Source organism: Salvia splendens, chromosome 7 (genome assembly GCF_004379255.2).
Source record: "Salvia splendens isolate huo1 chromosome 7, SspV2, whole genome shotgun sequence".
In the NCBI taxonomy this organism is placed as follows: Eukaryota; Viridiplantae; Streptophyta; class Magnoliopsida; order Lamiales; family Lamiaceae; genus Salvia; species Salvia splendens.
In genome coordinates this window covers 5,271,302-5,287,139 of record NC_056038.1, presented here as the reverse complement: position 1 = coordinate 5,287,139, position 15,838 = coordinate 5,271,302, and the positions used below count along the sequence as shown (strand labels likewise).

At 40.4% G+C, this 15,838-nt stretch overlaps 1 protein-coding gene across 3 annotated transcripts; it reads right to left on the bottom strand.

The window, feature by feature from the left end:
- Positions 1 to 3,348: 3,348 nt before the first annotated feature.
- Positions 3,349 to 9,449, bottom strand: LOC121741518 (pentatricopeptide repeat-containing protein At3g06920-like). Of its 3 annotated transcripts, none has more exons than XM_042134303.1 (4): positions 9,058 to 9,449; positions 5,956 to 8,858; positions 5,367 to 5,483; positions 3,349 to 4,130 (listed from the first exon to the last, which is right to left on the bottom strand). In XM_042134303.1, exons 1-2 carry the CDS (start codon positions 9,080 to 9,082, stop codon positions 6,160 to 6,162), a joined length of 2,724 nt encoding a protein of 907 aa, XP_041990237.1. In that variant the 5' UTR covers positions 9,083 to 9,449; the 3' UTR covers positions 3,349 to 4,130; positions 5,367 to 5,483; positions 5,956 to 6,159. The 3 variants fall into 3 exon arrangements, with proteins under 3 accessions (XP_041990237.1, XP_041990236.1, XP_041990235.1); XM_042134302.1 differs by lacking the exon at positions 9,058 to 9,449 and having other exon boundaries at positions 3,349 to 3,761; positions 4,003 to 4,130; positions 5,956 to 8,886; XM_042134301.1 differs by lacking the exon at positions 9,058 to 9,449 and having other exon boundaries at positions 5,956 to 8,886.
- Between the last annotated feature and the right edge of the window lie 6,389 nt (positions 9,450 to 15,838).

Sequence of the window (15,838 nt, the reverse complement as noted above, 5' to 3'; positions counted from 1 at the left end):
TCTGATGCACCAGCTAATCCTTCAAATAAAATCAGTCAAAAGTTATATGTTGTGTTGTTTTAGTTAATGAGGTGATGTGCAAGGCACTCGTGTACTCCAACCTAATTAAAATTGTGTGTCACTGTTAAATCACCTCTTTTTGCTTTTTCAGTTGCACTAAGACATGATACAATTTTAATTAATTGCGTTCACTTCCCTCTAATCATTTTTGGATTAATAGAGCACTAATAGTAACAAATTTATAGATCCAACTTGATATAGCACTATGGATAGGGACAAATTTCTCCTCATTTGGGAGGCGGGGAACATGAATTACGTACTCACATGCTCCCGCCTATTTGTCCCAGTCCCCATTCCGACCACTAAGCCTGTTAAAATTCATAATTCTTATCTCACATCGACTTGGTAACGATCCTAGCTCACCTATATAAGTGTGGATAACCCTCCCACTTATAAGGTCTTTTAAGGGGTGAGTGACCCATTTCTAATAAAGCAACTCCCAAAAGTAGCACCTATTAATCCGTTAGCTTAGATGATAGTCTAGATATATAAGAATAATATAAGTTAGCTTGTGTGTGTGTGTAACACACACATAATGTATGTACAGTGGATACAAGTGGATCTAGTGATGGATGTATAGAGAGAACCCACTTGTGAAGTGGAAGTTGTAACCAAATGCACACAAAAGAAGGCCCAAAATAGGTGGATAAGTTGGCTATTTAAACTCCCTACTTTCTTTGATGTTGACTTTATGCCAACTCTACTACTTACAACCACACCTCACTCATCACTGACCAATTCTTAAAAACTACCTCTACTTACACCATGTTCCTCAACTAGTATTTTCCTAAATTTGACATATAATTAATTCATTCATCTCATCATACGATTATATTCCCCCTAAAGAGATTGACATTGACTAAAAAATGTAAATATTCATTCTCATAAGTAATATTAATCCTACCTAATATTTACTCAATATGAGAAAGCGATTGCTTACACAGATTTTAGGTGAGTTGATTTTACTTGCTTTTACCAAGACTCATAGCAAGAAACCTCAGATTTGACAATAAATCACCAACCAAACTCAACATGCATTATAAAAGAGAATTTGAAATTGAAAATAACTTTTGGACTTGGCAATGATCAACTGCGTTATTACAATTTCTTCGCATCAACTAAAAATGACTCACATTAATAAAATGCACATTATGGTCCCCAATAAGTTGAGCCCTCATACTTGAATTAAGCGACCCACGTGCACGCGTTGTGCACCAAGGTTGAGACGAATATATAGCACAGTTACACATGTATATAATGCCTAACAGTCGTCATGGCAATTTTTAACAGCTTAGGCAGCAGTATGGAGAAGAAATGGGAGTTATCAGAAATGCATCTCTTTCGACTCATACTATATTTGGAAACTAGAAAACAAGGGCTCTACATCATGCTCCCAAATAGAGTAACTATGTTTTCCACCACAAAACTCAACTAGATTTAGGTTTTCGGTTGTTTCCAGCTTTAGTTGGGCAATGAAAAGCAGCCATTCTGTTTGGAAAGCTCTTAGCCACCAGCAAGTTGCTTCCCAACATTTTACAAGTGCTGTCAATATAATACGCACAGAATTTCACCTCACATTACCATCCTAATTCCTAACCTATGCACACTTGGTAAGTGGTTGGATTGGGCTATGCAAATAATTGTTTTTTCATTTATTTTTAAAAAATTTTATTTGGTTTTGAATTTTTTATATTAAATTTTACTCCGTATTATGAATTAAAAATAATTATATTTGTAGGATTAAATTATTTACAAGATCTTTTATTTTCAATTATAGTCTCTATATCTATTGGATAATTTTAGAATTACATGAAATAATATATTGGAGTACTATTTATTAAATAATTATGCATATTCAATTTTATTTTATTGCAATTGTTTTTGAGAAAATTTAATTGTAAGGAGGATTTTGAAAAATATAAATAATATAGATAATTAACATAATTAAAATTAGATTAAAATAAGAATAGAAATAATTTTTAAATATAAAATTAATAATTATGGATGTTATCTGGGTTGGACTGGATCCAAGTTTAGAAGAGACCCAATCAAAACTGGATTCAAGTTTCAATCCATAAATCTAACCCATAATTGCTTCATTTGATTAGTGGGCTGGGTCTGAGACTGGGTTGGCCCATTTCACAAGTCGAAAGCTGAGATTAAGACATTATGCAATGTTCTTATCAGAGTACAACAAATTATTTTCTGTCACCACTCAATAATGCCCTGACATGGCTCTTTTACTAAAATATCCTTCCCCTCAAACACAACTTTAAAAATTATGAATCCCGCCACTTGTTCTACTCTTTAAGAGCATCCACAATAGCGCCTAGCGCACAGCCTAGCCGAGCGCCGGCGCTAGGCGGTGCGCTAGGCGGTCTATTGCAGCCGCCCAGCGATTTTCGCGAAAAAAAAACCGCCTAGCGCTCGGCGGTTCCGTGGCGCTAGGCGATCCGCTAGGCGCTATTGCAGCGTCCGGATCGCCTAGCGCACCGCCTAGCGCGAATTTTTAATTTTTTTTTTGTTTCCGAAACACTATATATACGCGACTTGCCCGACATGCGCCAAACGGAGGCTCATATTCGACTCCAAAAGGATTTAATTGAAGAGTTATGGGCGCGGAGGACTGCACGGCAGTAGTTTTTTTTGTTAATTATGTAATTTTTTTTAATTAATGTACTTTTTAAATTTTAATAATATTATTGAATTTTCTCGTATATCTATCGTAAATTAAATTGCGTATTTTGTGTGATTGTTAATTATTTGTTTTATATAATTTTGAGTGATGTGGCTATTGATGTGGTTGGGCTATTTATGATGTGGCTAGACTATGGCTGGGCTATTTATGATGTGGCAGGAGGATTTTTAGTGTTGATGATATGGCAGGAGGAGTTTGTGGCTAGGCTATTGCTGGGCTATTCCTATTGTGGATGGCCTAACAGCCAAAGAAAGGTACATACAGAATTTCAAGTATCCACAATCATGCTTCCTCATTAATAAATACCATCTAAACCTAGACTTTTAGCTCAAAATAAACAGTACTATACAGAAATTCTTCTGAATAAAACAAAATGCAGCATCCTATGCATTTGTCTGATATCAACTTTCAGTTAAAATGCTATGTTGATTGTCGAATGTTTGTCTAGGAACTCGGCATACAGAAACCACCGGAATCTAGTGCTTCTTGCAAAAATCAAACACTCAACTTTCGAAATATTCTTGATTTCGAAACGGGCAAATTCTTGAGTATCTTGACCCTCTCAAGGTTAGGCAATAACTACATTGTAATTTGTTAATCAACAAATTTACGCCTGAAAATTTTAAATAGGGCAAAAATAGTACAGTGCTTGAACACTATTGAACTCATCCTAGTGTAAATATCAATATATCATGTTCAGTGGCATGTCTGGTACTCCTACGGCCTACCTTAACTCTTACCAGCAAAAACGACACTAAAGTTGAATATTCAGCATAATTCAATCGAAAATATTTCCACGAAAACAAAATTTCTTATGCATGAGATGAAGAGTCACCTCAAAAGGCTTCAACCATGGCTCCATCGATGTGAACAATTCATTCAGAAAATAGTGTGATAAGTCTTCCATCTCTCAAGTCTCATTCTCATACATGTCCATTATGAGCTACCCTCACTGTCAGAACATACTTTCGACTGAATTATAACCCGAGCTCCTGAAGTAAGCCTGTTGGAAAAAATGGAAAAGAATGCTTCAACCTACATGAAGAGGAAGAGACCAGTGTGAACTTGACACTGAATTATGCATATTAAAAGGGTCTGGCAATTGGCATTTAACTTTCTTCAATGTGGATCCATTTTACTTAGTAACAAGATAGACATGTCTTAAATCTTCAGGACAGGGGAAGATAACGCCATCCATTTCAACAAGTTTCAGTCTCTCCTATCACTTCTTCCCTTCAACAAACCTCCTAAAGTTGAACTTCCATCACTTCTTTCCCCATCAAATGAAGATAAATCCGTCTCTTGCGTCCTCAAAGTACCTTTCTGCATCCACTCTCAGTCTTTCCGACATCCGATTTTTATCACTGCTTCTCTTTAGAAAACCAGAAAAAAATGTGTCAGTAATATGAGATTATACAGCATTGCATTGCTTTTAGCTCGACATATATAAATTTGTTAAAACTAACTGTTTAGACGTGAACAATTTAGTAACCATATTTAACAAACACCTTTCTGAAGCTATTGAATTAGAAAGTTCTTCATAAGTTTCAGAGACCTCTCGGTCGCATTGCTCCTCAAGCAACATTTCAGTAAGAAGATTCTTTTTCTGTTTTTCCAACTAGAATGCGTAAAAGAAGATTCCATATCATAAGACTGACTGAAAATGTCCACGGGTCTCATACTTGATACTTTATCAAAAGAAATCCTTCCCTAATTTACTGTACTTCAATAGATGTCTTGATCCCATAGGAAAATTATATGCTCATTTAGTAGAGTTAAATTAGGAAAGTGCACATTATATAGTGAAAAGTTGCTATATTCTCCTTTTCAATGGTGAACAATTATTTTGCCTATATAAGTGGAACAGGAGTAAATAGAAAAAAAAATTCCTACTTAATATGCAGCTGAGCTTGCTTTGAGAGGAAAGTTCAACTATTTTACATAATGTGCAGCTGAACTCTCTTTATAAGAGAAGTTCAACTATTTTGCAAATTACCTCACAAATTTTCCTCTGGTTACTCTGTACTATAATATTGTAAAGCAATATGGTATTTGTATTATGTTATGTCTGTGCTTCAAGGAGTCAAAGCTGGCACTCTACCATAATAGACTAAAGAGTTATGTGTATGCTAAAGAAGTGAAGCAAAGTACATTGACTAAGTTGATCTTATGAAACTATATGTCATATCTCATTAATATGCTGAAGAACCAACAAGATATAATGGTGCCGACATCAACTTCACTAAACGAAACGGAATCACCTCTTAATCTTTTTCTAACTGGTTGACACAATTTACAAATAAGACAATAAATAAAAAAAATTCGTGTTTTTATTGTGACGACACAAACACAATAAGGCTAAAAAAATCTTTATTTTCATGTCAGGTCAACAACCACCAGCTGTACTTGTGGTCTGTGTTACTACAAGCAAGTCATAATAAACTGCCAATTTGATCTTATGAATCTACATATGAAAAAGTATATCACTGATGCACGAGTACTAAACTGAAATTGATGGTAACAAAAGACAGCTTATGTCTAGTCCTAACTTTGATAGGAAGCAATAGAAACAGGTATTTAACAAAGACCGACTAGAACAGAAGAGAACCTGCTCCAATTTTTTAGCATATTTCTCTCTGATTATGAAGGAATCGTGAGGAGTCTTATCACTTTCTGATAGCGAGCAGTCATTACTGGCCAAAGCTGTCTGATTTCTTCCCATCGCCTGCGCAGAGAGAGCAAATAGTTCAATAGATAAAACAGCACTAAGCATTAATACTAGAAAGAATAAAGCTTTAGCAAACTAATTTATTTCAACAACTTGATTTAGTTCAGTCCGGATTTCATCAACAGCATGTCTTAGTTCTCCTACGAACTCTATGAAGAGTTATCTGGTGGAACAATACTTTTATCAGTCTAGTAACAAGTACTCATCTTTGCCAAGTAGCATACAGGTATGAGCACCAGAACAGGCAAGCAGCTTAAATGTATATAACCAAGATACTAATGAAGCTAAGACCAGGACATAAATTTTTCTAACTATGAACAGACTAACAGTTCCTTTAAAGCCCAATAAGTAGAGCAACTTTGAAAAGAAAAGTGAATGCATCCTCCAGAAAAACACGCAGTGCAGAAAAAAAATGGCATTTCATGATTCAGCCCATCTCACACTAATATTAACAAGAAAATAATCATACCCCTAGGGCCAAATCTGCAATGCAATCCCTTAATCGACCAATACGTGTGGTGCTCATAAAAATAGTTGATATTGAGTTGATTGCTTCCTCAGTATCCACTAATTTAACATGTGTAAGTTTCCTTTCAATCTTTCTGTGCTTGTAAATAGAAGAGCCAACTACACATCAAAAGATATACAACTTCTGGCACCGGAAAATCCAACATCACAACAATCTAGAAGCATGTTGTGATTTAGCTGTTTCCCTTAATACAGCGCCCACTATAGCAGCTTGCTCGAGACATTCAGCTTTATGAAGTGCATCCAAAAGAACCACACAGGTTTTGGTGTGTATTTTACAACCCTTTAACCTTGTTTCCTCAAATAGTTGATATGCCTCAGTTGCCTTATTCGCTAAGCTCAAGCCTTCTATCACTGCATTATAGCAGGCCGAATCAGGTATACCTCCGTTTTCTTTGAATCTTTCATACAGTTTAACGGCCTCCAATATATTCCCAGCCTTGGAAAGCCTAGATATCATGGTGACATAGGTGATTGCATTAGGTTTCAACCCTTGTTTCTGCATCTCCTGCCAAAACACGAAGGCTTTATTGAACTTCCGAACCTTACAGAGACCATTTATAAGAATGCTGTATGTTACGATGTTAGGTATGCATTTCAAGTCTTTAATAGAGTTCCAGCAGACAAGGGCTTCATCAATCTCTTCTGCCTTAACAAGTGCATCAAGCAAGCAATTCCATGTTTGGATGTTAGGTGTCAAATTATTCTGCATCATTTCCTCTATGATGAGATATGCTTCATCTATTCTGCCCACCTTTCCGAACCCATCTACAAGACTACTATACACAACTACATTCAGTTCCACTCCAATTGATTTTGCTTCTTCAAAAAGCATATAAGATTCGTCAAGCCGGTCAATCTTAGCAAGCCCATCAATAACAGAACCATATGTCACTACAGTTGGTTGATGACCTTTGGCCTTCATTTCCTCCAATAGCTGGTAAGCTTTATTAACTTTACCTGATTTACAGAATCCATCAATAACAGTATTATAAGCAAGGGTGTCAAGAGCACAACCCTGTTCCTTCATTGCATAGAAGATCTCGTAAGTCTCACGTGCAAAACCAGCCTTTATGAGACCATTTATTAGAATCGAGTAGCTTCGTGCATCAGGGGTAAACTGCACTTTGATATCCTCAAACAAGGCTCTGCCCTTTTCTGTTTCACCAGCTTTGAAAACACTATCCATATAAGTGTTAAGGAGTGTGAGGTCTGGTGAGGTGCCTTTCCGGACCATTTCCTTGTAAATCTTATGACCATCCTCCTTTCTGCCAGACTTGAAAAAGTTCTTGATTAGGGGTGTATATATAATCGCATCTGGCACCTCATTAGAATCCAACATCCCTTCATATAATTTATATGCATCATCTACTCTGCCATGCCTGCCCAAGCCATCTATCAGGGAACAAAATGTATATTTGTTTGGGCTACAAACTTTACGATCCATGCTGTGAAAGACAGAACAAGCCTCATCCAGTTTATTAGCCTTGCACAATCTGTCTATCATTATGTTGACGGTCATTATATCAGGAGCCATGCCAGATGCCTTCATGTCATGTTGTATCGCTAAAGCTGCATCGAGTTTTCCTGCCCGACAAAGCATATCAACAAGAATATTATATGTAGAGAGGTTGGGCATGGCATCTGTTCTCATATCATTATAAACTTTTAAGGCCTCGTCTACTTTTCCTCTCCTACCAAGGCATGTAAGAAGGCTATTGTATGCAATCACGCTTGGAATAGACCCCTTCATTCTTTGCCTCTCAAGCAACTTATACACTTCATCAAACCTTCCAGCAGACCCATAGCCCATGATCATGGTATAAGCATATGCACATGGAACAGACCTATTCAGCTCCATCTGTTCGAACAGCTCAACAGCTTCATTCATCCTATTAGCTTTACAAAGAACTCCAATCATGCTGGTAAATGACACATCATCAAGAATGAGACCATGGGATTTTATCTCATGAAAGAATTTCCAAGCCATATCAACTTTACCAGCCTTACCAAAGCAGTCGATACACACATTATAGAGAACAATGTCTGCTTGAAATGAGTTGCTCTTCATCTCATCTAACAAGGAGAGAGCAGCATCAGCCTGGCCATCACGGGCGAATATACGAATTAAAGTCGTAAACAGATGCACACTTACTTCATAGCCTAACTCCTGCATCTGATGAAAGAGGAAAAGCATGAGATTAGGGTGCTCAGGCTTACGCACCTCAGCCAGTGCCCCTATAAGAGTGGTGTAAGCTGAAAATGCTGGGCGGAATTTGAAGTTTCTCATTGTTTGCATAAGACCGTACGCCTCCCTCAACCTTTGTGCCCTCACACAACTAGAAACTAACTCCATGCTAGTCTCGAAAGAAAGTCCAAATCCAGCAAGACTCATTTCCTCCAAAACATGTCCAATTCTATCAAATTTCCTACACCTTGCCATCAGTATCAGAAGCGAATGGTATGTTTCTGGCAGATTCACTTGGTTTGTCGCCTTCTCCACCCATCTAAAGTAGTGAATTGCTAGATTGATATCCTTCAGCCTCCTCAACACTCCAATAACCAGGTCTGGCTCAGGTTTATCATCACACAAAGAGAGAGCTTTCTCCAATGAAGGTCCCCACGGACCACTTTCCAATATATGACACACATTCTCAATCCCTCTCCTAAGAAGTTCATGTTTCCTCATATGAGCATCTCCTCCATTACTATGAGTTCTCCACTTCCCCTCATTGTTGGATCCTTCATTAACATCCACACCACTAGTCCCATCATTCAAAGATGATAACCTTTTAAAAGTGTTATACAAGTAGAACGGTTTCTGCTCAAGCCGCAGTTTCAGCACTGCAGCAACAGAAGGGAGCAGAATCATTAATGAACATAAACATGAAAAGAACAAATATGCTGATACTGAATTAGCAGGAAAGGGAAAAAGAGAATTAGCAAGAAAGGGAAAATTCCTGTAACAAAGTCAACTTCAAAACCATCTCACAAACATTCAATCCGGAACTAGAGATACTTCAAATGTAAAATCGCAACGTACCTGGATTAATGAAAATTGCCCTCATTCTTGAATGCTTGGCATAAGCCAATGGAAGAATCCTTCAGAGATGTTTTGGGAAATCAGATATTTCAATAAGCGCAGCCTTATTCTTTTGTGAGGATTTGTTCAGGCAGTTCAATAACAAAGTCTTTCATGCGACGGCTCTGAAACAGGGGGCTGAAGCAAGAGTCAGTGCCGGAGCCTGGAGGAGTGGGCGGCGTGAATTTCAGAGAGAGTCGAGAAGACGCTGGAGGAGGGAAAACTGAAGCTTTAATGAGTTTAATGGTATTGAGAGAGAGTGAAGATTGAACAGTGAATGAAAAACCTAGTTAAGACTTGAGAGGAGAAAAGAAGAAACTATAATAAATGAAGAAGTCCCACATAGTTCTTTAGTTTCTTGCGTATAAGGGTTTAAGAAGGTGTTGAAACACCTCTATTTATTCTAAATTCGTATAAGGGTTTAAGTATGTGACTTTGTGCCTACAATGTCGACTAAGTTTTTTTTTCAAAATTCAACACTTCATTTCCAATATTCCACCACACAATTTCAAATTTATGCTCAATTAATTTATGGACATGCAAAAGTTATAGCAATATATAGCACTGGCATACCTGGAAGGCTGGAACACTAGATGAAGAAAATTGGAGATGGATTGTAAAGAGGGATAGATTTTATCAGCTACAATGTTGGGTGATCCGTTGCACCTGCCGCTCGCAGCAACCGAAAAATATGCTCAATTCCTGAGCTTCCTCCTTCCATCGCGGCGGCAAACTAAATTGGAGGATCGACGTCAAATCAGACAGGAAGATAATGTTGCAGTAGGAAACACCAATATCTGGTGTCCGGTGACGGGGTTTTCATAATTTAGGGATTTGGGAATTTCTGTTCGGTTTAGTGGTGGTTGGTGCTGAGCTCGCCGGAATGCAGGTGGTAAGGCTGAGATTCGAGATTAAGGAAGAAGACGACTGAGGGTTTCAGAAAGTAAGGCGGCGCAGAAATTAAACCAAAGAGCTTGGTGTTGTAGTAAGGCCATCCACAATAGCAATAGCCCAGCCATAGCCTAGCCACTGCCACATCATCAGCACTAAAAATCCTCCTGCCACATCATCAAAACAAGCAAATAGCCCAGCAATAGCCCAGTCATAGCCTAGCCACATAATATCCACATCACTATTAACAAATATATACAAAATGAAATAATTAACAATCACACAATATATGAAATTTAATTTACGAGACATATACGGGAAACATTAATAATACTATTAAAATTTTAAAAAGTACAATAATTTTAAAAAAGTACAATAATTAAAAAAAATTACAATAATTTATAAAAAAGTACAATAATTCACTCCTCGTCGTCGTCGTCGTCTCCTCCGTCGCTGTCGCCACCATCGCCTCCGCCTCCGTCGTCGCCGCCTCTACTCCCGGCGGCTTCCCTCCGTGCCGCCTCTAAATCCTCCTGCATGCTCAGGAGCAATGTTTGAAGCAAACTCTTCTCCACGGGGTCCACCGCCGCCCGCCATTCGACCATCGTCTTGACCATCTGAGCGCGCGTTTGTTGACGCGCGAAGAATTTGAGATCCGCTATGGATTGGCCAAGGGGGGATGCCGACTGGACCTCCTGTGAACCCCCGGCGACCCCCCACGCCTCCCGTTGAGCCCGCCTGTGCCCAACCGGACGAGTACGGCGAGCAAACGAACGAGGGGTCGGGACCTCCTGGGCCGTCTCAGGGAGGTCGTGGGAACCACCGCTACTGCCACTGAAATCACCGGAATAGTTCAACCGTTGCTTCTTCGGCCAGCCAGAGTCGACACCTACTCGGAACTTCTCGGAGTCGTTCAGCACAAGATAGCAGTTCCAGTAGGTGAATTCCTTGTACACCCCCTTCAGGGGGAAGGCTTTCTCCGCTATCCTCCTGCAGTCGTCCTCCGGTTGCCCACTGCTCATCATGCGGAGGGCGTTGGTGTACAAGCCCAAAAATCGGGAGACCGCAACCCTGATTCGGTCCCACCCCTTCCGGCAATCCTCCCCATTGCGTGGCCTCCCCTCCGGGCAAAACCTCTGGTAGGCTGCTGCTATCTTGCCCCACAAGTTGACGATCCTCTGGTTGTTCGAAACGAGAGGATCGTCGCAAACACTCACCCACGCCTTGGACAGCGCGACGTTCTTCGCGTCCGTCCACCTCCTCCGTACCGAGTTGTCGTCCTCACCCGGCTGCGAGGACTCGCCGACCCTTTTCCCCTTGCCTTTCTTCTTTGGGGCGCCCCGACCCCGCCCTGCGCCCCCCGTTTGAACGGGAGCATCCGGAACACCGGAAAGATCTAACCCCAAGTCATCGAAGGAGAAAGTGTCAAACTGGGTCGGAGGCGCAGCCTCCATTGGCGTCGATGTGTGCGACGAACTAGTCGAAAAATCAAAACTAGGGCGATAGACGTCCCCCGGCGTCCCTTGTGTCGCGGGCGTCCCCTGCGTCGCCGGTACCCCCCGGGCATCATCTGCATCCCGGGTGCCCACCCCGGCATCTGGACACTGGGTGCCCACCCCGACATTGCCGGAAACGCCCCCGGCGGACTCCCCCCCGCTGGTATCCCGGGCATCATCTGCTGCCACGGGTACATGTTGTAGTATGGGTGCATCTGACTCCATCCACCTCCCACGGGGATCGGGGGAGTTTGAGATACGCTACTCCCTGAAGTAGGCTCGTTGTTGAGATCCATTTACCGTTATTGATCTTGTACAGAAATTTAGATAGAGAGAGTACTCGTTAATACAAGTGGTGCGAATGAAAATGACAGGCAAGTCGCGTATATATAGTGTTTCGGAAAAAAAAATTTAAAAATTCGCGCTAGGCGGTGCGCTGGGCGATCCGGACGCTGCAATAGCGCCTAGCGGATCGCCTAACGCACCGCTTAGCGCCGCGGATCCTCCGAGCGCTAAGCAGTTTTTTTTCGCGAAATCCGCTAGGCGGCTGCAATAGATCGCCTAGCGCACGGCCTAGAGCCGGCGCTCGGCTAGGCGGTGCGCTAGGCGGTGCGCTAGCGCACGGCCTAGAGCCGGCGGACCGGCTAGCCGATTCCCAGCGCCGGAGCCGGTCCGCTCGCCGAATCATTGCAGCCGGCGAGCGGCAAATCGGCGAGAAAAACAGCGAGGGCATGCCGATTTTCGGGCGCTGGCCGATGCGCTCGCCGATCGGTTGGCCGCCATTGCAGGCTCCCGATCGGCTAGCCGATTTTTTATTTTTTTAATTTAATTTTCGAAACACTGTATATACGCGATTTGCACGTCATTTTCATTCGCACCACTTGTTTTAACGAGTTTTCTATGTATCTTAATTTCTGTACAATAGCAACAACGCGAAATGGAAGAGGAGCTTTTTTTAATATTAATATAATTTTTTTAATTAATGTACTTTTTTTAATTTTAAATTTTATTATTGATTTTTTCCGTATCTGTGTCGTAAATTTAATTCCGTATTTTGTGTGATTGGTAATTATTTATTTTTTATAATTTTGTTTATTGTGGCTAGCCTATTGTTTGTCCAGTTGCTTGTCCTGATGATGTGGCAGGAGGAGTTTTTAAGTGCTGATGATGTGGCAGGAGGAGATGTGACTAGTCAACGGCTGGCCTATGGCTTGTCCATAACCATTGGAGATCCTCTAAGCATTGCAAGTGGGCTTAACGGATCCTAAATTTACAATGTATCAAAATTAATTTGTATTAATAGTTTTTTTAATAATCCCTCCGTCCATGAAATATTATCCAAGTTTTACTATATGCGGAGTTTTAAAAAATGTAAAGAAAAAAGAGTTGAAAAAGTGAATGGAATGAATGTCTCACATTTATATATTAGTTTTATAGAAAAAATGTGAGTGTAAAAGAGTCGGTGGAAAGTGAATTTCATTTACCAAAAATAGAAAAATGCAAAGTGGACAACTTTTCATGACAGATTAAAATGGTAAAATTGGACAACATTTTACGGATGGAGGGAGTATTAAATTGTTATGTTACGCAACTTACGTTTATATGTGAGTGAAACTATTTTTTTGGTTTATGGTGATGGTTTTATAAATGTATAGGTGTAGTTGTGTGCAAAAATGAAATGTTTTAAAATATTGAGAGGATTTATTAAATAATATATTAACAGTACTCCTCATCTATCACCTCATCTATGTCATCAAATAAATTGATCTGGATCCCTACGTCATGAATAAATAATACTCAATTTTTTATTTGTTGTATTTACGTAAAAAATAATACATAATTTTAAGAAAAAGGGGTTTCTAAAATGAAAAAGTTCCCACTTTTTCAGGTCACGGACGGACTAAAAAAATAGTTCATATATACTCTTTTCAGGGACGGAAGGAGTATATGCATTAATTTATTTAATTTTAGTACAAGTCAATCCATCTTAAATTATAACCTTAAATTATAACCTTTGCACGGTAGTAATCATGTATTTTGGATTAGAGCATCCACAATGGATGCCCTAGTGGTTGCCACATCAGCATGCCTCTTCTTTATGCAATGGTTGAGCTCTGGTGGATGCCCTATCTATTATCCATTTTTCATTTCAATTTTAATATTATAAATAGCAAAATTAGACTCTAAATTAAAGAACTAGCAAAAAACATACATTACTTAATTTTTTTTAAATTACAACGAAAATACTTGAAAAGAGGTACAATTTCAACGACCACTACGTAAAAAAAAAATTCAACGACCACTACGTGTCCAAACTTCTTCAACCATGTCGTTCATGAGTTCAAGATGAGCTTGTTGGTTGCGCGTGGATTCCCGAGCTTGTAATCTCTCACTGACTCCATAGGGTAAACCTCGAATGACCGACAGAGTTGCATGACCTGCGATCGATTCAACTTCATCGTCGGTCCAATCGGCAGCTCTTGCACCTTCATCGTGAATAATCATGTTGTGCAAGATGATGCACGCGTACATGACATTGGCGATGTGATGCCCGTACCAGGACCGAGCCGGCCTTTCACTATTGCCCAACGTGCTTGAAGCACACCAAATCCTCGCTCCACGTCCTTCTGTGCAGACTCTTGTCGCTATGCAAAAAGGCCTTTCCTCTCCTCTCATCCGTTGGGCAAGAGATCGTCTTCAAGAAAACTGGCCATCTCGAGTATATGCCATCGGTTAAGTAGTACCCCATATGATGCTGTCGTCCGTTGGCAGTGAACTTGATAACCGGACCGTTGCTATTGCATTGCTCGGTGAAGAGACTTGACGTGTTCAGCACGTTGATGTCGTTGTTTGACCCCGCCACGCCAAAGTGAGCATGCAAAATCGCCAAAGTGAGCATGCAAAATCCAAAGACGGTGGTCAACGATGGCTTCAAGAATCATCGTTGGGTGAGTACCCTTATACCCACTGGTGAATTGGCCTCTTCACGCTGCCGGACAATTCTTCCACTCCCAGTGCATACAATTAATGCTCCCTAACATTCCAGGAAAGACGTGCACCCTATCGTGCATCCTCATCCGGAACTGGCAATCTTCGGCATTCGGCTTGCGCAAATATGTGGCGCCGAAGACGTCAATCACGCCCTCACAAAATCTTACCAGACACTCCCGCCCAGTTGTATCCCTGACGTGAAGATACTCGTCGAACATGTTCGTCGTGGTGTCGTATGCCAACTGACGAAGCGCGACCGTGCACTTCGTGAGCGGGGATAGACCGCTTCTGTGGGCCGCATCTTGCCACTGCTGGAAGTACTCGTCGCGCGCCTCCATCGCGTGAACAATCTGGAGAAACAGTTATCGCCGCATCCTAAACCGTCGGAGAAAATCCGTCGGTCCCCACCGGGGCTCATCGACGAAGTAATCCTCGAACAGACGTTGATGAGCTAGGCCATGCTCTCGACGGACGGATGTCCGGTGGCAGATGGGCCTCGGGACCTGCTCTTTGGCCTGCTCTTGCTCTTGTATTGCACGAATACCTGCGAGAATCTGGTTCCCGAAAGAAAACATTGCGCGTTCCATCGCCCGACCTATATCTTCCCTGGGAAACATTTTGGAAAAGTGAGTGAAAGAGAGATATTGGAATGGAGAGATTTGTGTGAGGCTAGAAAGATGTGTGAGAGTTGTGTGAAAAATGAGTGAAAATAAGGTATATATATAGATAGAAAATAAATAAATAAAAAAAGGGAAAATGCGTATGTCGGGCTCAAGCTCGATTGGGCATTGCGTTGCAATGGGCGCCCGATTAGGCGCCTGATGGGGACGACCGATCTTTCGGTCGACTCACTCGGGCACCTGCAATGGATGCACGAGCCCGATCTCGTGCGATCGGGCATCCATTGTGGATGGTCTTATTATTCAAAGTATACAAAGACTATTAATATTTAACATATTCTTTTAAAATAGAGTAAACTACAAAAACAGTCTTGGACTATGCGTTTATCTCTCCCTTAGTCCCTGGACTTTCAAAATATCCCCAGACAACCCTAGACTAAGCGTTTATCTCGAAAATGATCATTTTTCACTGTTTTGGGTCGAAAATACCCTTTTAAGCATTTGGGCAATTTGGTGTTTTTACATTTTTAACATTTTAAATATGATATTATTTCAGTGATGTACTAAATCTGATATTATTTCAAAATTATGATTCTTCTTCCCTTTGGTCATCCTTTACTTTGTTTCTTTATTTCAATATTATATTTAATTTTATAAAATTAAATTTTAAACTTTGATTTTTAAATATCAATAAAAAAATTTATTTTAATCTGTTAACTCATGGACATTATAAATATTGATTAA

Bases quoted from the DNA above. Each gene is read 5' to 3' on its own strand.
- LOC121741518 (XM_042134301.1), bottom strand. From the start codon at position 8,886: ATGATTCTGCTCCCTTCTGTTGCTGCAGTGCTGAAACTGCGGCTTGAG.